General features: G+C 43.1%; 1 protein-coding gene across 2 annotated transcripts in view; it reads left to right on the top strand.

The window, feature by feature from the left end:
* The window catches only part of P2RX5 (purinergic receptor P2X 5), a 69,685-nt gene extending 44,755 nt beyond the window's left edge, over nucleotides 1-24,930 (top strand). Inside the window, exons 4-12 of one of the 2 annotated variants that reach the window (XM_066599493.1) lie at nucleotides 6,106-6,181; nucleotides 8,826-8,925; nucleotides 11,668-11,748; nucleotides 13,051-13,189; nucleotides 15,342-15,478; nucleotides 18,138-18,231; nucleotides 21,120-21,185; nucleotides 23,116-23,198; nucleotides 24,445-24,930. In XM_066599493.1, coding sequence (XP_066455590.1) covers nucleotides 6,106-6,181; nucleotides 8,826-8,925; nucleotides 11,668-11,748; nucleotides 13,051-13,189; nucleotides 15,342-15,478; nucleotides 18,138-18,231; nucleotides 21,120-21,185; nucleotides 23,116-23,198; nucleotides 24,445-24,541 — 873 coding nt within the window. In that variant the 3' untranslated portion in view covers nucleotides 24,542-24,930. Of the gene's footprint in view, nucleotides 1-6,105; nucleotides 6,182-8,825; nucleotides 8,926-11,667; nucleotides 11,749-13,050; nucleotides 13,190-15,341; nucleotides 15,479-18,137; nucleotides 18,232-21,119; nucleotides 21,186-23,115; nucleotides 23,203-24,444 lie in introns of those variants that run through there. The other variant, XM_066599494.1, reaches the window with a different exon arrangement.
* The last annotated feature ends 286 nt before the right edge of the window (nucleotides 24,931-25,216 follow it).

Here is a 25,216-nt window from a genome sequence, read left to right as displayed (position 1 = left end):
CAGCACAGCCCTTTCAGGAGGCGGGGATTTTTAAATCCCCGCCTGCTAAAAGTGCTGGATAGCAGTGTTGGGGACCCAGCCGGAGGACGCATCTGAGTGGCGGAGAAGTGAGTAATTTTTTTAAAACTTTTTTTACCACTTATTGATGATTTTCAGGGAAGGGATTATATTTCAAGCCCTTCCCCGAAAATTATACTGCAGGGTTTGCCAAAAACCTCTGCTTTCAATGGGACCGGCAGCAGCGCCGATCCCATTGAAGGCAATGGGATAGCATGCTGCACTTCTGCCACAGCTGCCACAGCTGTGGCAGAGGATTCCTTCATCTCTGCGGTCCCCGCGGGGATGAAGGAAACTACTGCCACAGATGTCACAGCAGTGGCAGAAGTCCGCGGTATTCTCCATATCTTTTCAATGGGGCTAGTGCTGCTGCCGCTAGCCCCATTGAAAAGAATGGCGATATCCTGGTCTCATTCCGGCATCTTTCTTGTGAGGCGAGTGTTTTCACTTGCTTTTGCAGCGCAAGAAAGAAAATATCGCCAGTGGGTGTCCAGCCTAAAGGCGACTTGAAAATGCGGTTATCTGATTGCTAGGATATTATACTGCATTACTTATGTAGTGCATTTTACTAAGCCTATGACAACAGCCTATTAGACTATGCAGGAGACAGGGCCTAACAGGCTGAGTTACATGGCATAAATAGAGGCCTCTGTCAGGCTTCCGGTTGCCATGGGAAAAAATTGGTACCTTGCAATTGCACTGTGGGGTGCCGATGGGTGGCAGAAGGATTCCCCTTCCATGTCATCTGCTTAAATGCTGCAGTGGCTATTGATTGTGGCATGCAAGGTGTTTAAACTGCTAGGATCTGAGGTTTCTCTGCGTCTTGTGTTTAGAGCAGGAGCCTGGCTGTCAGTAGTTAGCCAAGCCACCACCTTACAAAGTAGTAAATTTAGATTTGGAAGCTGTTCATGGAAACTCTCAATACATGGTCCAAACAGTTGTCAATACAAGTGAAGGAAGCCATCATCCATACTAATATCATAAATGCGAAAGTAACTCTCTGTCTGTTACCTTTTCATGTCTAAACCGCTGAAGCGATTTTGATGAAATGTGTCAGAGAGATAGCTTGCATCTTGAGGAAGAACATGGGTTATATTTTATGCCAAAAATTTATAGAGTTCTCTGGGGAGCCCGACAAGACAGATTTATTTGGTGATGTGCAGGCACACCTCCGCTACGCTGTCAGTGTCACACCATGCGGCGAGGGGAAGGGGGTCCACACATCATAAGCTATGCCTACACAAACAGGCAGACATATGAGGACAGACATCGTTGCCACACGTATGTGATTATTAGGATAGCAGGGATGCCCTGTGTTGCCCGGGATTAAAGCTTGAAAAAAAGACACATTAACATGGATTAAGATTTTAAAGAAAATCTGTGTTGCCCAACGCAACCAATCACAGCACAGCTTTTATCTTACCTCAGCAATCTTTAAATCCCATGCATTCTGATTATACCAGTGATCAAAAGGCTGCAATTCACTCTAAAAATAGCATTTGCCATTAACGATCAATAAGGCTCTAGGGCAAACACTTACGGTAGCAGGTGTACATTTAGAAAAAACATGTTTTTATCATGGACAACTATATATGGCGTGCTCAAGTGTATACAGCCCACAAAACCTTTATATCCTAGCAAAAGATGACAAGACCAAAAACGTACAGAACTGTGCGGACAGCAGATTGCAGTTACTCCTCTCACTATTTCAACTTTTTACATTTCAATGTACAGCAAAACACATATTAGATAAGAAAAATTACAAATTCCATGCAGACGAAGTCACGGGTAACAAGCTAGTTAGCATATTAGTGCACAAAGAACAGTACAGTATATAGATGTTATTATCAAAGGAATATCACTGGAAAAAAAATCCCAGCATTAAAAACATATACTTTATTAATATTGAATAAAAAACCCAGAGACACATATAACATAAACTGTTGGCTGATAAATAGGATCAAAATTAGGTGCATAGTTGATGGCAACATTGGTAAGAATCAGGTAATCACCTGGATGAGGTGTGATATCGGGATGTCATTATCAAGAAGGAGATGAGACTATCTCCTGATCTTCTTTTCTCTTTGATCCAAGGATGAACCTTGCTTTTTATCCACAGGGAAAAAAAGGTTGGGAATGTAATTATGATAGTTATTAGAGATGAGCGAGCACGCTTGGATAAGGCAGTTACTCGAGCGAGCATCGCTCTTCTCGAGTAACTGCATTCTCGTTCGAGCAGGCTCGAGGGGGCAGCAGGCGGTGGCAAGAGTGAGAGAGACCTCTCCCCCCGCTACCGCCCGCTGCCCTCCGCTCACCCCCGCCACACCCCCTTCCCCGAGCCTGCTCGGACGAGAATGCAGTTACTCGAGAAGAGCGAGGCTTGCTCGAGTAACTGCCTTATCCGAGCGTGCCCGCTCATCTCTAATAGTTATATATTTGTATTGACTTACAGAGGGCTTGTGTAGGTGTATAGCAGTGGACAAACACCGTAGATCAGGAACGCCCTTCTCGGGGTAAGAGCTCCACAGTTAGACAGGTGGAAGTGAAGGCCATTACTAGGGAAAGCATGCCAATAAACTCTTATTTTCCTGACTTCTTTCCTGTATAACATTAGAAAAGGCTTTGGTGGTCTTCGGTCAGTGTGGATTCAGCCAGGTGTTTATCTGGTTCTATAAATCATGAGTTAACACTGCTGCCTTTATCTAAACACCTTATTATGAACTGTTTATCAGCCAACAGTTTATGTTGTATGTGTATGGGTGTATCTTATTGAATACTAATAAAGTATATGTTTTCAATGTAGGGATTTTTCTTGAGACTATCAGTAGTCTGAAAAAAACAAGAATATCAGAGAAATAGCAGAAACTTTAAAAGTGGCCAAATCTATATTGGTGCATTTTTAAAAAGAAGGAAAGCACTAGCATTGGGGCATGAGAGGAGAGAAATGTGGGACGGCAAAGACTGTAAGGTCTTGGCAAACTGCTGGGTGTGGATGGTCTGGATGTTCCTAGAGGTGCTATAGGTGGGAGGGTCTGGAGAGATGATAGGGTGCCTAATGGAGAGGAGGCTGTGGTCAGAGAGTGGGAGGGGGGAGCTAGTGAAGTGGGAGACAGCGTAGAGGCAGAGGAAAATTAGGCCGAGAGTGTTGTTATCTTTGTGAGTGCGGGAGTCTGAGAGTTGTGATAGGCCGAGAAGGAGGGGGGGGGGTTTAAGACTGAAACTAAAAAGAAGTGCAATAAAAACTCTTGGTTGCTTTAATGGCCAAGTCATCTCACCTCAACCTGACTGAGCTTTTCCCTTACTGAAAAAAAAGCTGAAAGCAGAAATACCCCATAACAATCAACTGAGGGCAGCTGCAGTAAAGCGTCTAATGGCAGGTAACTCAGCATTTGGTGATATCCATGTGTTCTAGATTTTAAGCTGTCATCAACTGCAAAGTATTTGCTTCCAATATTAAAAATGTTATATTAATAATGTTAGTATTTCATGAGCTACCGGTAGTAGGTGTAAACTAGCTGCGATGATATTGTCTACACTACACACATAGAGACTAACTCTGCAGAGCACACAGAAATAGCAGCATGATGGAGGACAGTCTACAGCAGTGCTGAGCAGTGTAGATGTGATTTCAGTAGCTATAAGTCACTTTCTGTTAGGTTTATTCACATTTTGGTGAGTCTCTCCCCCTTTGCAGCTCCTTCCTCCTGTACTCTCTCCTCTCCCTAGACTTCTATAGGCATCATGAGACATTACCTTCCTCAACATCCTGTAGTTCATCTTGTTATCTGTTACTAGAGGCAGAGTTAACTTGACAACAGGCAGTGGGCAGCAAATTGTAAAGCAGTAAGACCCCTCGTAGCCAGTGCATTAGAGTGATTGTTTTCAGTATAAAAACATTATTTTCCGTAAATAAAGTGTTTTGCATTTTTGCTTGTTATCAAATTGGCTATTATATTCATACAAGTTCAAAGTGTGGTAAACATTTAGGCTCCTTCACACGGGTGTATTTTTCATCCGTATTTTGTGAGCCAAAACCAAGAGTCGGTCCAAAATACAGAAGAAATGGAAATCTTTCCGTTATACTTTCTCTCTGTACAATACTGTTCTGGTTTTGGCTCACAAAATACTGATAAAAAATACACCCATGTGAAGGAGTTCTTAAACTCCTTGACTTAAAGGGGTTGTCCCGCGAAACAAAGTTGGGGTATACACTTCTGTATGGCCATATTAATGCACTTTGTAATGTAGATCGTGCATTAAATATGAGCCATACAGAAGTTATTTACTTACCTGTTCCGTTGCTAGCGTCCTCGTCTCCATGGAGCCGTCTAATTTTCAGCGTCTAATCGCCCGATTAGACGCGCTTGCGCAGTCCGGTCTTCTCCCTTCAGAATGGGGCCGCTCGTGCCAGAGAGCTGCTCCTCGTAGCTCCGCCCTGTCACGTGTGCCGATTCCAGCCAATCAGGAGGCTGGAATCGGCAATGGACCGCACAGAAGACCTGCGGTCCACCGAGGGTGAAGATCCCGGCGGCCATCTTCGCAAGGTAAGTAAGAAGTCACCGGAGCGCGGGGATTCGGGTAAGTACTATCCGTTTGGTTTTTTTTAAACCCCTGCATCGGGTTTGTCTCACGCCGAACGGGGGGCTATTGAAAAAAAAAAACCCCGTTTCGGCGCGGGACAACCCCTTTAAAGCTTAGGATATACTTAGGATATATGCACACGGCTGTTAAAAAGTTGCACCTGAGATTCTCCGGCACAACTCAGATCAGACAGAACATGTGTGCGGTCCCATGTATGGAAGGCCGCATATTAACATGTACTATTTTTGAAAAATCAAACAAAAATAGGACATGCTGCAATTTATTGTATTCGGACTATTCGTCTGATAAAAAAAAGCCAATGTGCATACACCTATGCAAATGAATGGGTGCTATTTCCATCTGACTTCTGGTCCAAAAATCAGACGGAAAAATCGTCCATGTGTATGTGCCCCCGAGGTATAGACTTTAGTCACATACTTATAATTTTGTCGGTGTTGTACAAAGGCTAAATTGTGAAAACTTAGGCACAGTCTGAATACTTCTGGACCCAACTGTACATATGTCATTTTGTTCTAATAAATAATTTAGCCCTTTTTTTTGAACGGCTGGCCGATATACGCTACCCATCTGATGCATTGGTTTCCAATGCATCTGTTCAGATGGGCGTATTCCCGATGCATAAAAATGTCCGTCCGGCCAAGATAGTGCCTATGGTATGCATTCGGCCAGACGTTTTGACGCCGGCCAGAAAAGATAATTCTGGAACTATCTTCTGTCAGAATACAGCGGCCTCTGCCATAGACTCCTATGGGAGCCTATGACAGCTGGCTAAGAAGAAAGGTGAGAGGGAGTTTAGTAGTGTGACTGCTAAACTCCCTCCCCCTTCTCTCTCTCTTGCCGACTGTCTACAATGGAAGGGGGCGGGGTGGGTGCTAGTGTGCTAAAGCCCAACCCCCTCCCCATGCTGGCAGCTCCCATAGGCTGGAGTGGAGAGGAGGAGGGTCTAACTCTGCTAAGCTCCCGCCCCCTCCCCTTGTTGTAAGCCGAGCTAAATTCCTAACCCACGGTCAACGGTATCCCGGGGCTGTGGAGTATATGTGCTGCAGCCTCGGACGTCTGAATGGACGTCAAAATGGGAGTAGCAGCCGTGACTTGGTCACTGCTGTCTCTTTTCGCACGATTTTCGGCCGCACTTTGGCCGTGACACGGCCGGCCGAAAATTTTCATGCTCATGTGAATGAAGCCTTAGTCTATTTTATGGGTTAAACTTGTGCTATTGTCCTATAAATTGGTGCTATTGTCCTATATTTGTTTGGCCTTTTTACCAACTACGTTATATAAATGACATAAATGAATATTCTATTGCACATCAGTATAAGTTGGAACAGCAGGCTGCATATATTTTAGAAATCTTGTTTCGTGTTGAGTCAACACTTTAAAGCACTTAAAATCAATTTCCATAAATCTTCACAAAAATATATTTTGTTCTTCTATTTCCTCCTGCAGAGTTTTGGAATCACTGATGCCGTGTGCTCAAAGAACACTGACTGCCCTGAGGGTGAACCGGTCATAGCTGGCAATGGTAGAACCTGATCACATTTAGTAATGTACTGGCAAAGTCTCTTGTTCATTGCACAAATTGCTTTACTAAGAGGAGGAAAGCCATAAAAATATGAAGGAAATTGCTTTTATTAATTGACCCGAAAAGCGGAGAATGTGACAAAATAAAGTACAGCATGAAGAGAAGTCATCCAAAAACTCCATTGCAGAAGCATTTAATCTGAATACATCTGAAACCAGCAGAAAAGAGAGAGATTTAGGGAAATATTTACCAAATCCATCAACTTATAAAATCATGAAATCATCATCCTGACTTTTAAAAATGATTTTTACGATTTGTTTTATTGAGGCTCCCAAATAATTACTCATTTACTTTGATTTACTCTGGACTCCTAACAGAAAAGGTGAAACCAGAGGCCTAGCTAAGATTTTTATGGTGCTACCGTAATTGCTTCTAAGCAGGGATCTCCAGGTATGGATTTTATTATAGTCTTGGGTGGCCCATACTGCTTCGTGGCTTTGTCAGGAGGGCATCTGTTTCTCCTGACCCTTTACAGCCACATTTGGGTATGGACAAGCTCCTAACAAGTCGGGAGGGGTACAATTTCTCTTTATGGAGTACAACTTGTTGGCATGAGTAGTCATACAAGGCAATGCATGCTCTTCTGGGAAATTCGGTATGGAAATGGGAGATGGTACAATGCCTCTACAGTGCCACCTATCATTGCACAACTTCACAAGACTCCCCACCTACGAGGCAGTTTCCAAAAGGAGAAACTGTACCTGTGCTGATCCACATCGTAGGCCTTTCACTCAACTGGCCAGAAAGCTACTGTAGACACATGAGGGGCAAAATCCCCAAAACAGTGTATCTATACATGGTCAACCTTTCTTTCTGGAGATTATGGTTTTGGCTTACATTCCAAGTCATATTACAAGGCTTGTAAAAAGATTGGGCGTTGACTTGTAGGAAAGCTACCTTCTAATACCATAGGTGGCACTGAGGCATTGTTCCACCTCCCATTTGCCTCCTAAAGGAAGGAAAGGTACCAGTATGATTCAGTGACCAACGGCTTGGCTAGAATTGGGTCCGATTTTTTAATTTAAAAAAAATTTGCAAGTAAGGGGGGGAAAAAAATCACATCTTTGCTCCTCACAGATGCTGGCATAGAAAAGGTGCTGTCAATTTAGCAAATGGCAGTGATGCATTCAATTAGGACAAGGCCAGTTATGAATTTGGCCCTACATATGTCAATTAATTAACTGAGCTTTAACTCATAAAATTCCTAAAATGATGACATTTTTTATGAATGCGGGTTTGTGTGGAGTAGAGATTTTTTTTTTCCTGCGCAAAATTCAGGAAGATAGAGCAGGCCTTACTTTTTGCCACCTGCGCAAAACACGCTCATGACAACGAGCCCATTGAAATCATTGGATTTTATTCTCTGCGCGCGCAAATAACCACACAAACACGGTCGTGTGAAGAAGCCCTTACTTTGCTGCTATTCTGATTTTCTTTACCACATTACTCAAATTTAGGGCTCTTTTACTCAAGCGCTGTTTTGACTCTGAGTAGGTGCGCCAAAAAAATTGCATCTAAGAGAACCCATGTTTTTCTATGGGTTCTTTCACATAAGGGTTTTTTGACACGCGAGAAAATTGTGTGTCCAATGATAATGCAATAGGCGGTTTTTTTTACATGTCCTATCTTTTGACGGCACAGCGCCTCCAGCTCCCATAGACTCGGGAGCCGGCCGGCAGAGGGAAGGAGTGAGGGGGAGCGGCACACTCGCTAATAGCAACTGCAACATGCTCGCCGCTGCTGTTGTTTTAGCGTGGCTATCTGAGCGTTAAAACTGCGCTTGTGTGAAGCAGCCCTTGTTAAGATTAATTAGGTTTCTTTCGTTATATTACTCATTAGCACCGTATAAGGGTTTGTGTGCGGGAAGGTATTACAGTATATCTATAGCGGCTATATTTTAGATCTTTGGCATCAATCATAGGCGCCCCTTTAGTGACCTGACTTTTAATTTTTATGTCTGGTCAGTAATATGCATGTTTTAAAATGTTTTTATTGTGTCTGAAGGTCATTATTTTTCGTGTTTATTAATAAAGACTTTGTTATTTGCGTAATTATGGGTTGTGCAACCTTTTGCTTATGTGAGCCTGTTTTTTTACCATACACTGTGTTAAGCTCACATTTGGTTGCACCCCTATTTATTATTTTTTTTGTGGTGCTCATCACTTTAAAATAGAACTTCCAAATATGATCACTACTAAGGACACTAAATACAAGTATGTAAGTAGAAAATGTCTTCCAACTTTCGACAGACTTTGAATGACACTTAAGTTTAGATTATGATTGCATTTAGCACTCTATAACAATGCAAATCTGCATACTCTTTATGCTCTCTGGCTCACATCCCCCACGGTGCCTGTTTAATCGGGTCACCTGCCAACCGTTACCTATTCAGCAAATTTTAGAACCCAATTTTTGAATCTACTATTTAATAGAGTCATACAAGAGGAGATCTCAAGGACATCGTTTATTGTATTTGCTTTTTCATATTGTATTTGATTTTTGCGTTATTGATAAAGGTTGTTTATGGTATTTTTGATGTAGCACCAATTCTAAAGACTAACAGTAGACAAAATTCTCATTTCAGGAGTCAAGACTGGGCGCTGCTTGAAGTCAGGTGCCGTAAACACAACAGGAATGTGTGAAATATTTGCTTGGTGTCCGCTAGAGAAGAGGCAAAAGCCAAAGTAAGATCCACTTATCATGTAGCAATTAAGTCAAGGATGCCTACTAGAGATGAGTGAATGTACTCGGTTCGGGTGTTTTTGCACTCGAGCACCGCTCTTTCCGAGTAACTGACTACTCGGACGAAAAGATTCTGGGGACGCCGGGGGGTGGCGTGGTGGATCGGGGGGTAGCAGTGGGGAACAGGGGGGAGCTCTCTCTCTCTCCCCCCCCCCCACTCCCCTCTGCAACCCCCTGCTCACCCCCAGCGCTCCCCGAATCTTTTCGTCCGAGTAGTCAGTTACTCGGAAAAAGTGGTGCTCGAGTGCAAAAAGACCCGAAAAGAGTACTTTCTCTCATCTCTAATGCCTACACTTTAGCAACCTCATCATTCAAATGGGATTATCCAATCCTCAGCTAATAATTTAATCCATTCTAATGGCCAAAATGAAACGTAGACTAAAGTGCAAGCAAGGAATATCGCTTGTTTCTGCCTGCTCTAAATATGCAAATTTATACAAGAAAGTTTTGCATTCACATTCAAGTAAGTGTCACTAAGGATTGAATATTTACTTACCAGTAGGCCAAGGTGAAAAAGTTGCCACTCACTATTCGATGATCCATATTTTAGTGCACTCTTGGGGGTTTTCTCTAGGTCAGGGGTCCGCAAACTTTTTGTCACGTCCCTGCGGCTCACAAGCACCACGCTCAGCACGGATGCAGGGTGATGTTAACAACTGTAGTAGTAGATAGATTTATGCGCACCACAACTGAAATATGTAGCCCAGATGTAAAGCCTGTGCACACCAGAGCACAGTGCAGGGCAACACTATGTGGATCAGCAGCACCACTCCAGGGGGAAAGAAAGCCTGGCCCTAACCTAGCAGGGAGGTGACAGGTCCCTGCCTAAAGCGGAGTCATCGCCTTGATAAAAGGTGGCCCCACGGTCTTCTTTCTGGGCCCTGATTGTCCCTATGGGAACCCCTGGGGAGATGAACTGAAACCACAAAGCAAAACAGAAATGAACAGCAGGAAAACAACTGAAAAGGAACCCGTAGCAACTTATCTGCGAGTCACAATACACCCAGCATGGAAGAGCTCCAACCTCCAAGGACTCCACCATGGAACAGAATAAGCAGCACTAATCACGAGGAGGGGTGAGAATATATAGCCACTCTGCACCTGAAAACTGGCAGAGTGGATAGAAAACCACACCTCCACCTTACTCCTAGGCATGACTAATGCATCATGCATCCATGCAGCAAAGGCAGACTGCACCAGCAGACTCTACACATGGTGCATTAACCCTTGACCTGCTTAACAAGGCAACGGGTCTTTACCTGACCGACAAGCCGCAACACTTTTGCACCTTGTGAGCCACATTCAACTTTATGTGGTGGTCAGGAGTCTCATTCAACTAAAAATAATGGGGGGAGAGGCATATTACATGTGTACAAATGTGCAACTACTGTATTATAGTGTAAAATTTGACTTGCTGGTAATATACCCTCCAAGTTAGCTCAAGGGTTAGGATATGTCTGCAATATTGCCAGTGTGGATATCTTTCTGTAATCAGTGCATACAGCCATAACTGAGGGCTTCTACACCGAGCAACATATCTGTCTGTTTCTTTAAGAGCTTCCTCAAACAGCTGTAGTTTTATCCTGTTTTGCAGCCATGAAAATCACGGCCGCATAACGGGACAAAACAAATCCATTGATTTCAATGGTTTAATTTCCACTATTGGGAACGCTTTTTTTTTTCAAACTCGTACGCACTGGCACGGAGTTTGAATATCCAGAAAAAAAAATGTTTCACTCCATAGCGATGAGCATATTAGCGCATGTGCCCATGTGTTCTTGCCCTCATCATTTAGTTTGTGCGGGCATAAAAATCAAACAACGACCGGCCGCGTAAACAGGCAGACATTCATCAATGGACGACTGCCTGTTTACTGTGAATGGAGGTAGCTACCCATAAGAGATCTCCAGAACGTTTTATCCCCATTCACTGAACGATTATTGCCCCTTTGGGAAAGCAGGGGAGCGATAAGCCATATATACTTAGGGCACCTTCACACGTGCGTACTTGCTCGCATATTTCCACATGCATAATTTACGTGTGCAATACGCAGAGATTAGAACTAGAGATGAGCGAGTATACTCGCTAAGGCACATTACTCGAGCGAGTAGTGCCTTAGCCGAGTATCTCCCCGCTTGTCTCTAAAGATTCGGGGGCCTGCGGGGGGCGAGGAGCGGCGGGGGAGAGCGGGGAGGAACGGAGGGGAGATCTCTCTCTCCCTCTCTCCCCCCCTGCTCCCCACCGCAACTCACCTGTCACCGGCGCCGGCCCCCGAATCTTTAGAGACGGGCGGGGAGATACTCGGATAAGGCACTACTCGCTCGAGTAATGTGCCTTAGCGAGTATACTCGCTCATCTCTAATTAGAACCCCTTGATATCAATGAGTTTAACACGTTGCGCTGAAGTGTGCACAATTACACATACACCTGTATGAAGGAGCCCTTAGATGCACAAATGTAATGAGTCTATAGAAGAGCCGGATATTGATGTGCTGAGCAAACTGAATTTGTCTTTAGGTAACATTACATCCTCTTAACCCTGAAAGTGCGCAGAAAACAAGCATCAGCATTTCAGGGCTTTCCTTGCAACAATCAGCAGAATGCACAAAGCTTCTATCTTCCAAGTGTTGAATGTATTTGTGGACGTTTGCATTATCAGATGTATATGTGTTAATATTTCGTAGAATACCAGTGCTGGGAAAAGCCGAGAACTTCACAGTCTATATTAAAAACTCCATACGGTTTCCGAAGTTCAATTTTTCAAAGTAAGTGTCAGTAAATGGTTTGTTTATTCCGTTTTCTCGTGTATTGTTGTAGGAGAGAAATTGAAGAATCATTAATGTTTCATTTGTATAATAACAATGAGGTTTTTAATGTGTTTTTATCACCTTAGTAGTCGGAACTAACTTCCTTATATACAGGGAGTGAGCAAAGTAAGGAAGGCACTTAGGCCGGGGTCACACGAGTGTATGCGTACTTGCGTGTGCATAGCGCAGCGTATTTGTGGAATGAACAATGTCCTTTTGCGCGTGCATCGGCGTAATTTACTGTAAACGCACCAGTTGAAATGGCTAGGTAGTCTAATGAATTCCAGATGCGTTCGTTCTCCTGTGTAATTACGCACTGCTTCTCATATCTCCCAGCGTATTTTGCATGCATTTGCGCATCTCCATTGACTTCCATGGGGACTTTTACAGAAATGCGCAGAAAATAGAGCATGCTGTTTGTTTGTTTTTTGCGCAGCCGAAAAGAGCAGGAAAAATACCCGCATGTGAACGAACCTATTGAAATCAGACAGACACAGGGGCTTGTAACAATGGTACCACTGGTAACACTGGTAGTCCAGTGTTTCCCAACTCCAGTCCTCATGGAGCCCCAGCAGGTCATGTTTTCAGGATATCCTATAGTAAAAACACCTGTAGCAATGTCTGAGGCACTGACGATAATTACATCACCTGTGCAATGCTGAGGAAATCCTGAAAACATGACCTGTTGGGGGTTCCTGAGGACTGGAGTTAAGAAACACTGCTCTAGATGGTGGACAACAAAAAAGTTGGAGTTGCTCGTGCTTGTTGGATAATCAGACGATCCTCTCTACTGAGCCCAGTTGCCCTGTGTGTGTCCCTTCACGCATCCACTGGTCCTGATACCTCCTAACAGTCTGGTCAAGACAGCCCAGATGACGGGCAACTCACCAATATGACCATCCAGATTCTCATATTCCAATGATGCGCCCCTCTCAGACTCTGGTAACTGGGCGAAATCTCTTTTCACTGCATCGTAGAGGCATCTTGTGGTCAACAAGCTCTACACAAGCAGAAGAAGAGGTCACTACACACAAGGAGCCTCTGAGAGCCTTTTTATAGGCCAAGGGAGTAAAAACTTTTAGGGCCTCAGGTGGCAAGACGTCCATCTAATCACACCACAACTCTAATCATTTGTATATCTGCCTGAGATGGAACTGCATGCCGAGTTTTACAGCAAAGAAACAACTCCTTCTAGGTGCTTGACATTTTTTGACAAAGAGTGTATGTCACCATCCACATTGTCTATATTCTCTCTCATAGAGCTAATATTCTGAACACGGAAGACGACTCATTTTTGAAAACATGTCGATACAGTAAAGAAAACCACTACTGTCCTATATTTCACCTGGGAAAAATTGTCTCATGGTCTGGAAATAACTTTCAGGAATTGGCAATGGAAGTAAGTTATAGAGGTTTATAATCTCATAAGAGACGGATGCTTCATGGAATAAGAGCTTCACTTAATAGTACTTAGGGCTCATAACACAGGCGTAACTATAAGGGATGCAGGGGATGCGGTTGCACCCAGGCCCAGGAGCCCTAGGGGGCCCATAAAGCCTCTCTTCTTAATATAGGGAGCCCAGTACTATGAATAAAGCATTAGTTGGGGGCCCTGTTACAGGTTTTGCATTGGGGCCAAGGAGCTTCAAGTTATGCCTCTGCGTTAAGGGGTTAAGAGAAGATGGGGGGCTCCAAGACAAACTTTTGCACCCGGGCCCATGAGCCTTTAGCTACGCCCCTGGCTCATAAGGAAGGATATTAATGATGCCCCAAATGATAAATCATGACAGACTGCTCTGCACCTCAAGAGTGAACCACACTGGCTCCCCCAGCATTGTACAGACAGACTGCTTACTGCAAAAATAACAATGTATACTGATAAATACAAGGTATTAGTTAATATGTTGACAAAAATATAATAACTTTCAATTCACGTAAAGGGTCCTCGTTATCTTGCAGGTCCCTACACTAGCATTACAAACAAATCACAGAGAAAGGACACATCAAGTCAAAAATCACAGAAGGTGGCCATATTTACTGGTATAGTGATACAAAATATGAGGACAAGAAGAAGTTATCCGGCAGTTTTATATTGATCACCGACCCTCAGAAAAGTACATCAGTAGTTGATCTGCAAGGGTCTGCAGCTTGGGATTCCTGTGGATCAACTGATCCCTGGGCCAGGTGGTATTACAGACAGTGCTGGAAGCAGATAGCGCTATCCATTTTGCAGCTGTCGGATTTTGGTACTGCAGGCATAGCTCCCACTGAATTTAATGAGCTGTGTCTGTAGAACCAAATCAAGCTGATGTAATATTGACATTGCTGTATGCTTCCAGCACTCACCGCACTGACAGAAGTGCCTGGGATGTTGAGCTACAGACCCCCGTTGATCAACTATTTACAACCTATCCTGAGAATAAGTCATCAATAGTAAAAGTCCTCCATTCATTCTCCTCCTCTCTGCGCAGGGTACATTAACCCCGCAGTGAGGAGGATGGGGACACGGGAATCCGTTCTTGAGATCAGCGGGGTGCACAGCAGTGAGACTCCAATTGACCAGCAAGTTTTTCCCCATCCTGGCTGGATGCACAAAAAAGAAAATGTAGCAAGCAGCAGAATTGTGCAGGGTAAAATCAGCATTGTTATAGCAGTACATTGAAGGTAATTAGTTTCTGAAGGCCAGTTAGGATGATGTTTTATTAAAGAGGTTTTCCGGGATCTAAAAAATGAAGAAAAAAATTAATATTCACTTATTGTGATGAAGCAGGAAGGGGAGCCGCCGAAATAGATAAGTATTCATTTTTTTTCTTCATTTCAGGCGATTTTAAGCCACTTTCTTTAAAGGGGTTTTGTCATTAAAAAAATTATCTAAACGTACCTATCCCTTCCCTCTCTGTCTCCTTATCACATTTTCTCTTGGTTGAGCTTCTCCAGTGCCCCAGGTCAGCTCACTGCAGGCTGGGACCAGCTTGTTATGAAGGCTGCTTTATCACAAACTTCTTCCTGATGGGTCAATGAAGGTCACATCCCTGTGCTGTAGCTTCACTGCCTAGGAAGGAATTGTAATCTATTTCAGAGACAGCTCGCATGAGCAATCTCTGAAGAAGATAGGCAGTCCTCCTGCTGGCCTGTGAGCTGTGATGTAACGTACATTGGCAGACTGCCAACCTCACAATGTACGTAACATGCCAATGTACGTAACCTCACAGGAAGGAGAAGAATCAGGCAGCTGGAGGTGACGTGAGCCCTCGGACTGCAGGAGACAGGAGAAGATAAGGGAGTTGAAGATCTGGTAAGTAGACTGATGGGGGAGGAATAGATAAGTAGAGTATTTTCTTTTTTAGTGACAGAACCCCTTTAATGTCTCGAAAACCCCTTTAATAAAAACTATGATGCCCTCTAGGTGGGTTTGAAGGAACTACATGTATGTGTTTAATTTTTTTTTCAAAATCTATTATGTTCATAAGAATGTACTGTTACCATCTGAACTGCACATTGCAACAAAATGAGAATTGTAACTTAAAGACGAAATATACTTTTCTTCTCAGGGTGGAGTTATTGGCATTCAGATAGAGTGGGACTGTAATCTTGACAGAGATGCTTCTGAATGCCATCCTCAGTATTCATTTACTCGCTTGGATAATAAATTCACAGAAAAATCAGTTTCTTCAGGCTACAATTTCAGGTATAAAATTCTAATTAAAATAAGAATTACATTTCCTGCACAAATACCGATACATTGATTTTGATGATGCTATATGGCCTCATAGAAGTAACTTTACTTCTCTTAGGAGCAAAGCAAAATTCCCTTTCAGTCAGTATTGTATTGTTATGTATATGACATCACTTATTAATGTAACTAAAGATCCTCATAATACAAAATCCAGATTTAAAGGGGTTGTCCCACTTCTGGCTATTGATGGCCTATCCTCAGGATAGGCCATCAATAGCTGATTGGTTGGATGTCTGGTGATCAGCTGTTGTCCTGAGCCACTATGTCAACATATGGAGCTGAAAGCACACACACCAAACATACAATTTGCAATAACCTATCATTGGTATTGCAGGCACAGCTTGCATTGAAGTGAATAGGGACCGTGCCTGCAAAGCTATTCCAAGCCACTATAAATTGAACAGGGCTATGTGCTTGCAGCTCCATACTGTACTGTTTCGAAGATAGGTCAGACTTGGAAAATGTTGAGTTCGTTTGGTTAGTTATTGACCCAATGGCTTACCTTTGGTAGGTAGATATGAGCGGAGTTCCACAGATAGAAGTCCCAGGAGCAGGAGTTCAGGTCCATCAGCCAATGGTAAGGTGTAGATATGAAACACGATCATATCGTGAGCAGTTGCAAAATTGAAAATTTTCTTTAATCGTAGTTTGGCACATCAATCGATACAACTTTCTGTACTTTATTATCGTTGCTCTTCTGATACAATATCAGGCTTCTGTCCTTGGAGGGCAGGCTCTGGGTCAGATGTCTCTGAACTGGTCTTGGTCCTCCCCAGTGTAGTCTGGCTAGACTCCGGATCCGCCAAATGGTAGCCCTGAATAGAACTTTCCATGGGCCAGTCTACTATTGCTTTAGCCTTGTATATATGGCAACCCTCAGCATAAACACTACCCTTCTAGCATAGTAACATAATATATTAGGTTGAAAAAGACATATGTCCATGCAGTTCAGCCTATTTCACCCCCAATGTTGATCCAGAGGTAAGCAAATAACCCCAATGAGGTAGATGCCAAATTTCCTCATTTAAGGGGAAAGTTTCTTCCTGACTCTCATCTGGCAATCCGAATAATCGCTGGGTCACCGACCCTTCTTAAGGTATTAATGATTATAACACATAATTTTGTATTGCTCAAGAAAGACATCCAGGCCTCTTTTAAGCTCTTTTATCAAATTTTTCATCATCAAATCCTCAGGCAAAGCGTTCCGTAGTCTCACTGCTCTTACAGTAAAGAACCCCCTTCTATGTCAGTGTAGAAACCTTCTACAGAGGGCGCCCCCTTACATCACAGTCCTGGGTATAAAAAGATGATGGGAGAGATCTCTGTATTGTCCCCTGATATCTTTATACATAGTTATTAGGTCGCCATTCAACCTTCTTTTTTCTAAAATCCCAATTTTGATAACCTCTCTGGGTATTGTAGTCCACCCATTCTGTTAATTCCTTTAGCTGCCCACCTTTATATCCGCTTAAGCTCTGATATGTCCTCCTTGAGTATAGGTGCCCAAAACTGTCCACAATATTCCATGTGTGGTCTGACCAGTGACTTGTAAAGAGGAAGAACGATGTTCTCATCATGTGCCCCTAAACCTCTTTTGATGCACCCCATGATCCTATTTGCCTTGGCAGCAGCTGCCTGACACTGGTTGCTCCAGTTAAGCTTACAGCTAACTAAAATCTCTGAATTCTTTTCTATAAGTGTTTTCCAGTGTTTCCCAGCGAAAAGCATCGCTGGCGCTCAAAAATCACGGAAACAAAGACGCAATTTTCTTTCAGCAAAATCACGGTTGCACGTGTGGAACTAGCCTAATAGTGACATGTATTTTCTCTTCTCATCTGCATACGCTTACATTTGTCAATGTTGAACCTCATTTGCCACTTTTCTGTCCCCAACTTATGCAGATCCATTTGCAACTGTATCCTGTCCTCTCTTATGTTAGTTACTATACATAGTTTTGTAGCATCTGCAAATATTGCTATTGATCAGATTGCTTTGACAGGAGCTACCCCTCATAAATCCATACAGAGGTATACAGCTCTTTTCCTTGAGGTACTCCAGGATTGCATCTCTTAGAAAGCCTTCAAACATTTTACCAACAATAGAAGTAAGACTTACTGGCCTGTAGTTTCCAGATTCACTTTTTGACCCCTTTGAATATCAGCACCACCTTGGCTATTGTTCCAATCCAGTGGAACAGAACCTGCCACTTTAGAGTCCTTAAATATAAGAAACAAAGGTCTGACTATCCCATTACTTAATTCCCTTAAAAGCTGGGGGTGCATGCCATCAGGACCTGCCGACTCTGCACCCCTTCCTGGGTTAAACCAGTGACATTTAGTGGAGAGCTTACATTATAACTGCAAAAACTATATGTATTCAGTGTCCAATACAGGGCTAGCAGACCCCTGGTAGAGAACATCGACATAGAGCGCTCATGAACAGCTGACGGGTGGCAGTCCAGGGCAGCACACCCCCACCAATCAGCTATTGATGATCTATCTTTAGGATAGATCATCAATCATTAAAAGCTGGACAAGCCCTTTTTTTGCTGACTGTTGACAACAGCTCTATGAAACTGTATTAAAGTCAATAAATGTCTTTATCAATCAAGGTATGCAAAGTATTACCGGGATGCTAATGGGACGGATTATAGGACACTGATAAAGGCTTATGGTATTCGCTTTGACATCATGGTGAATGGAAAGGTAAGTCATTTCTAATAGACTATAATACATACAATGTGAAGAACAGCTTTAATGACCCATTGCTATCTTTTCAGAGGTAAGCCATGCAATTGCTATGGGGTTCAGTTGTAATACTGAGACGTAAGAACCTATGCAGACGTCCCCCTCCAGAAGAACTATATTGACAAATAAAGAAAGAGGAAGGGGTTTTTTTTCCGTAAACCAAATAAACTTTAGGGCTCATTCAGACGAGCGTGTTTATGTGTGTACATAGGTGTGCACAAAACCGCACATCCACGTACGTGCCAAAACACACATGAATGAAGGTTCATGCCCTTTGCTTTCAATGGGGCCGCCGCTGCTGCTGGCGGCCCCATTGAAAGCAATGGGCTGTGGGCAACCCCGGCAGTGATTTTCGGGAAAGGGCTTTAAATATAAGCCCTTCCCTGAAAATCATCCTTAGCATGTGTAAAAAATAAAAAAATATATATACTCACCTCTCTGCCGCTGTCGGGGCTCAGGCGCGTCTAGCCGCTGGGTCTCCCTGCACTTCTCTGAAGCTCTTTCAGGAGGCGGAGATTTAAAATCCCCACCTGCTGAAAGGGCTGTATCTGATTGGCTGAGCACTCAGCCCCTACAGCGCCGGAGAGGTGAGTATATATATATATATATATATTTTTTTTTTTTTACACATGCTAGGGATGATTTTCAGGGAAGGGCTTATTTTTAAAGCCCTTCCCCGAAAATCACTGCAGGGGTTGCTGGCATCCTATTGCTTTCAATGGGGCCGCCGACAGCAGCGGCAGCCCCATTGAAAGCAATGGGAGAATATTGCTGTCCTCTGCCACGGCTGTGACAGCTGTGGCAGGGGATTCTCTACTCCTCGCTGGGAGTGCCATCATTAGTGAACACTGTGACAGTGTTCAGTGACAAAGGGACTCCCCGCATGGAATATTGATGTGCAGCATGGACCTATGCAGTGTACGCATGTCCTATCTTTTGCAGGTGCACACGTTCGCACACCTGTAAAACACGGACATGTGAACACATCATAGGAAACAATAGGGTTCTAATAGACGCGCGGTTTTGTGCGCACCTATATGTGCACATAAACACTCTCATCTGAATGAGCCCTTACTAACACATGGTACTACTTTAATTCATAGGAGGGCACGAATTACTTAAATGTTTCTGATTAAACAGGAATTAACACTCGTGATATATATCTATAGCGGAACAACAAGGTACTTTGAACTTCATTTTCAACTAACCATCTCCATTACTCTCTTACTGTAATTTTGAAGATCCGTGACATTGCAGACTCACACACCGTAGGTGTAACAATAAATCTCAGTGACCACACAAAATCCAGAAGATTACACTTGTCTGACATAACTTCTCTTCAGCCCAGAACACCACTACTACAAAGTGTCATGTCTTCCAGTTACAACATGATTCATAACCAGTTAACCACACACATTGTGTCAACATCAAGGCATCACTTTCGCATATCATTACAGTTAGAGATGAGCGAATATAGTCGCTAAAGCAGATTACTCGAGCGAGTAGTGCCTTAGCCGAGTATCTCCCCGCTCGTCTCTAAAGATTCCGGGGCCGGCGGGGGGCGGGGAGCAGCGGGGGAGAGCGGGGAGGAACAGGGGGGAGATCTCTCTTTCCCTCACTCCCACCCGCTCCCCACCGCAACTCACCTGACACCCGCGCCGGCCCCTGAATCTTTAGAGACGAGCGGGGAGATACTCGGCTAAGGCAGTACTCGCTCGAGTAATGTGCCTTAGCGAGTATACTCGCTCATGTCTAATTACAGTCCCTTATTGGGAAGTACTCCCCTAGTCCATGTACATCCTTTCATGATTGTCCCTATGTGTACACAGAACTTGTCAGAGACCGGTCTCACATATCTGTCGGCTTAATACTTATCCGGATCCATGGTGCTGTCCTTGGTTTCTGGGACTGAGTCCTGTGCAGGAAGTGAGATTTCCTCCCCTTCAATATGGTGTGTCACTATTATCTTTGGCTCCAGGTTGTCAAGGCCTTCTCGGTGTTCAGTCACTCAGGCCCTCTGGCAGCTGCCCAGCATGGGGAAACTACCTTATGCCCTCAGATACGGCCTCCACAATATTAAGAGTCCTGTGATGGGCTTAGCTCCATACCCTATTTCCTACTGTGTGGCTATTTTCCCAGCGCTGATGCGTCAGCCGTGTCACCGCTAATATCATCTGGGAGGCAGAGCTTCCTGTCTGACGCTCATGCAACTCACCTTTGCTCCCCTTCCCAACAGTGTCATAAACTGGGGATGGGGCTTCGACCCAGTGCTCACAGTGCCTTCCCTCTGTCTCCCTGTCTCCTTCCTGGTCACATTACTTGTCGGAGGGGCGGGGCTTAACATGCCTGCCAGGGCCACTGTCTGAGCGGCCTACAGTAAGATGGGAGTGGGGCACTGCTTAGCCCTCTTAAACAGTTATGTAAACAAACCCTGGAGGGGATGACCTGTGCCGGGGTGCTGGAATGATGGAATTTGAACTGGTAGGCATATATTTTTTTATTTGCTACATTTGCTACATTAGAAAAAAAAATTACTTAGACCTTTTAAGGGGGTATTTCCATCTCACCCAATCATGGCTGAGATAGGTACATTGCTTGGTTTGTAGTGGCTAGCAGTGGCCGGGAACAGTTGAGCTACACTGTTTACACAATTCCAGTTCACTTCTATGGGAATTATGGAAATAGTGTTGAACAGTCACTTCAGCTGTTTTTGTAATCCCAGCCACATTGGGATATGCTATAAATGCCTGCAATGGTAATACCTCTTTGGTTCACTGTCTTATATTTTAACTAATACATTTCAATGCACAAAATGTAATAACAATTATTTTCAATGTGTTTTACAGGCTGGGAAGTTCAATATTATACCAACAATTATCAATATTGGCTCTGGCTTGGCATTGATGGGCGTGGTAAGGAGCAAATTATCTCATACCAAGAAAGAATTTACACTAACTTGTTGGTTGAAGGGGTTTTCCTGGACTTTAAAACAAATTCACAGGCTTAGAATTGTGTAAAATTCTAAAAAAAAATACCTTTCAGAAGCTCCTCCTCTAGCACTGGAGCTCCAGTGCCTGTGCCTAGAACCTAGAAGGAGCCATTGAGCGGTCATGTGCTGGTCATTGTGCACTTAGCCGCTCAGCCGAACACAGGTTTCAGTGACCATGGAAGAACCAAAGCTGAAGCCTGTGATTGGCTGAGTAGTCACATGCACAACGAACAGCACATGACCACTGGGTAGTTCTTTCCAGGTTCTGGGCAGCGGGCACCAGAGCTCCAATGTTGAACGAGGAACCTCTGAAGTGGATGATTATGTATTTTTTCTTCATTTTACACAATTTTAAGCCTTTCAATTTGTTTTAAATCCCAGAAACCCCCTTTAATTAGCATCAAAGCACTCAAGTATTGAACAGCGGCAGTAATATAGTGCTAGACTGGTGCCTAGTAAGAACAACCATTGCCCTCAATGACATGGATCAGGATCTCTTATAATTTCCATTTAGCTCTGTTGAATTGGATCCATTAAAATCTGGTCTTGCTGCAGATATGAACAGACAGGATGGTTTACAATGTCAGTCGTTAGGGGGATTGTTCAGGATTAGGAAAACATGGATGCTTTCTTCCAAAAATAGCACCATACCAATGCACAGGCTACGTGTGGTACTGCAGCTCATCCCTATTCACTTCTGAGGAGCTGAGCAACATAACACACACAATTCATGGACTGGTATGGTGCTGGTTTTGACAGAAAGTAACCTTATTTTATTCAAATCTTTTAGCACCCCTTTAAAGGCCACTTAAGGGCTCCCACCCACTGGCGATTTTTTTTCCTTTGCGTTTTGCGTTTTTTCTCAAGAGCAATTAGAATTGAATGTGTTCCTGTCCACTTGCGTTTTTTTTTTCAGTCCGTTGCAATATTTTAACATAGGAACTGTCAGTTGCATATGTGTCCTTATTTTTCTCTTAATGCACCCATGAATGTCAATGGAAATTAACGGAAAAGGCGCGAAAATGCCGCGAAAAACGCGCGGAAAACGCTGCGTTTTTCACGCACGAAAATCGCAAATGCCAGTGGGTGGGCGCCCTTAATCAAAGATTTTTGTCTACGCAGGACAATTTCTTTTATAGATTGAAGCAGCATCTGTGATCAAGTGAAGTCAAATGTCTAGTCTCTCTAACTCTTAAGGATCAAATACTAGCACTAGGGCAGGCTTCAGGCGCCTACTCCCATTGCAATGCATTATTATTACATGAGATCCATTCAAATGAAGGAGTAATCATGTAAAACATGGTCAGATTGAGTTCACCAGAGTGGAAACTACTCATAGAAGGAGTACTGAATGAGGGACTCTCTTCTATGATGTCCAGATGCTCCACAAGAGTATAAAACGTTCCTTATTCTAATGAGTATGTCATGTCACCTACCATATTACACTCATCTTACAAGTATCCTGACCACTACTCCTGATTTCCAAATATCACTGGACAGGCAGTTGAGAATCTGGATCTTATCTTCTTTTCCAGTTAGCACTAGAAAGTAGCAGATATGACATATATAGTTCTTGGGTCAGGAAGGGTATCATTTCTCCTTAGGGAGAACACCTAGAAAGTAGGAGGAGACTTATAAGGCCATCCATGCTCCTCTGGGAAATATGCAAATGGTAAGATGGAACAATACCTCTGCACGCTACCTGTTGGAAGGCGGCATTCCTAAAAGTCTGCCTTTGCTGCCTTCCAATAGGTAGCACTGTAGAGGTATTGTTCCCATCTTTCCATTTGCATATACAGTTCTTGGCATGCTACTACAAGTTTGCGTATTGATTACTCTTCATTGTCCTTTAGGGAGCTTTCTTCTGTGACTTGGTATTGCTGTATTTCATCAAAAAGAGCAACTTTTACAGAGACAAGAAATTTGAAGAAGTAAAGTAAGTATTTATAAACACAAGAATTCCTTTTTTGTCAATTTGGAGGGTTTTTCTGACAAGAGATATTTATGATGTATCCATATCCAGGTGGTGGTCACAATCCATAAGATTAACCCTTTCCAATCCAATTTGTATCCTGGTTTTCCTAGGGGGCTTACTCTTTTTCTGCCTTTATACAACGGCACCATCTGCTGGCTAAAGCCAGTACTGCATGAGGTGACACATTGGATGGGCTCCGACAGCAGAGAGGCTGGCAATACACAGTAAGAGAACCCCGACAGACGTCTTCCAACATGGGAGCTGTACAGCCTTAAATCATAATGTCTTCAGACGTCAGACAGTGGATTGGAAAGGGTTAAAAGGACTGTCCAAGTTGTACTTTCTCTGTAAAACCCAGTACCCCATACAGTAACATAACAAATAGGCATATACTCACCTCTCCCCGCTCCGCGCTGCCACTCTGGGTCTCCCTTCTGCCATCACATTTACATTCTGCCCCAGCCTGCTGACAGGACGTCACATTTTCCCAGAAGTATTGTGGATTCAGATGGTCTTAGGCAAACTTGAGACAGATGCAGCATCCTTCCATGAACAACATTTTTGCTGTTTTTTCTAATAGTGGACATGTGGAATTTTTTGCAGGTTTTTTGCTGTTACTTTTGGGTTCCTTCTCACCTCTTTTGGACTTTCCATTGTGATCTTGGATTGATCTTAACACGACAACCACTCCAAGGCAGAATAACAACAGTCTACCATTTCTTCATTTTTAGATAATTCGTCTAACTGTGTATTGATATACACCCATTTTTTTAGTAATGCTTTTGTAGCTTTTTGCTGCCTCATACATCCTTATAACATGTCTTCTGAGGTCTTCTTAAAATTCTTTTCTTCAATGCACAGTTCACCCTAACCAATTTCTTTAGCTTTCTTGACAAGAGCAGATTTGTCAGTAACTAGGCTTTGTGTGCCTTTATTTAATGGGCAAAGCACACATGAAACCTGCATTTTCGATTTCATTTTGTTAATTGAAACGCCTAGCTCTTGCAGGAGTCATTAACACAGATGTTCCCCTACTTTTCCTCCCTGCACTGCAGGTATTTATTATAATTGTGAATTAGTTAACAATATTACCACATTTTATAATTTAGTACATTAGTAATCAATGCAGAAATTCAGATATTTTCAAAGGGTTCACTTACTTTTTTCTTGCAACTGTACTTGTAAATATTACTTTTTGTACTTACAGATCATCCAAGAAAACCTTGCCAGTAAATGGTCCAAAGAAATCAAAAAGCCATGACGCCATAGAACAACTGAAACAGCTTCAGAGTGTGGAGACCTAACTTCTGATGGAAGGGACAAACTTCTAAATAAGAGAGAAGCGCCTGTCAGGGAGATCTGTATGGCTGGACACACTGGTCTACTGGTGGGGTACATCCATGAACCTTTGTTTTCCCAACTACTGCTTCTAATAGCCATCATTCTGCTGTGAGCCGGATATATGAAGATTTCCTGCAGCATGAACTCTTCATTGGGTTGTTGCATTACTGTTTATACAAGGCAACCATACTGCTGCAGCCTCTATGCACTGTGACATTCTGTTTCATCCTGTATTCTCCTGCCGGTCTAATTCTCTGGAGAAGAAGCACTATAGAGATTCATCAAAAAGAAACAAGTTACATTCACTGCTTTGCAGGTAGAAGACAGTGTTGTTTTCTTGACATCTCAAAAACTTCATGGAGTATTTTTTTTTAAAGATTTTTTTCTTTATTGAACTTTTTCAAGTAATTAACATACTTAAGAGGTAATAACCGGAGTCTTATACATCTCAGAAGATATAACAGTCAAATAACAGAGAGAACATGCATATACACATTCATGCTTACACATTTGCATATTCGTCTGCTTTTGGGTATGCATACAGAATCAATGAACAATAAGTATAAAATATAGAACATACAATATAAAACGTCCATCACTACTAAATAAGATATATGGGAAAAGGGCAAGACTTCCAT

Source organism: Eleutherodactylus coqui, chromosome 4, assembly GCF_035609145.1.
Source record: "Eleutherodactylus coqui strain aEleCoq1 chromosome 4, aEleCoq1.hap1, whole genome shotgun sequence".
NCBI classification, from domain to species: Eukaryota; Metazoa; Chordata; class Amphibia; order Anura; family Eleutherodactylidae; genus Eleutherodactylus; species Eleutherodactylus coqui.
The sequence above is the reverse complement of the archived record's forward strand: the minus strand, read 5'-3'. Positions and strand labels throughout refer to the sequence as shown.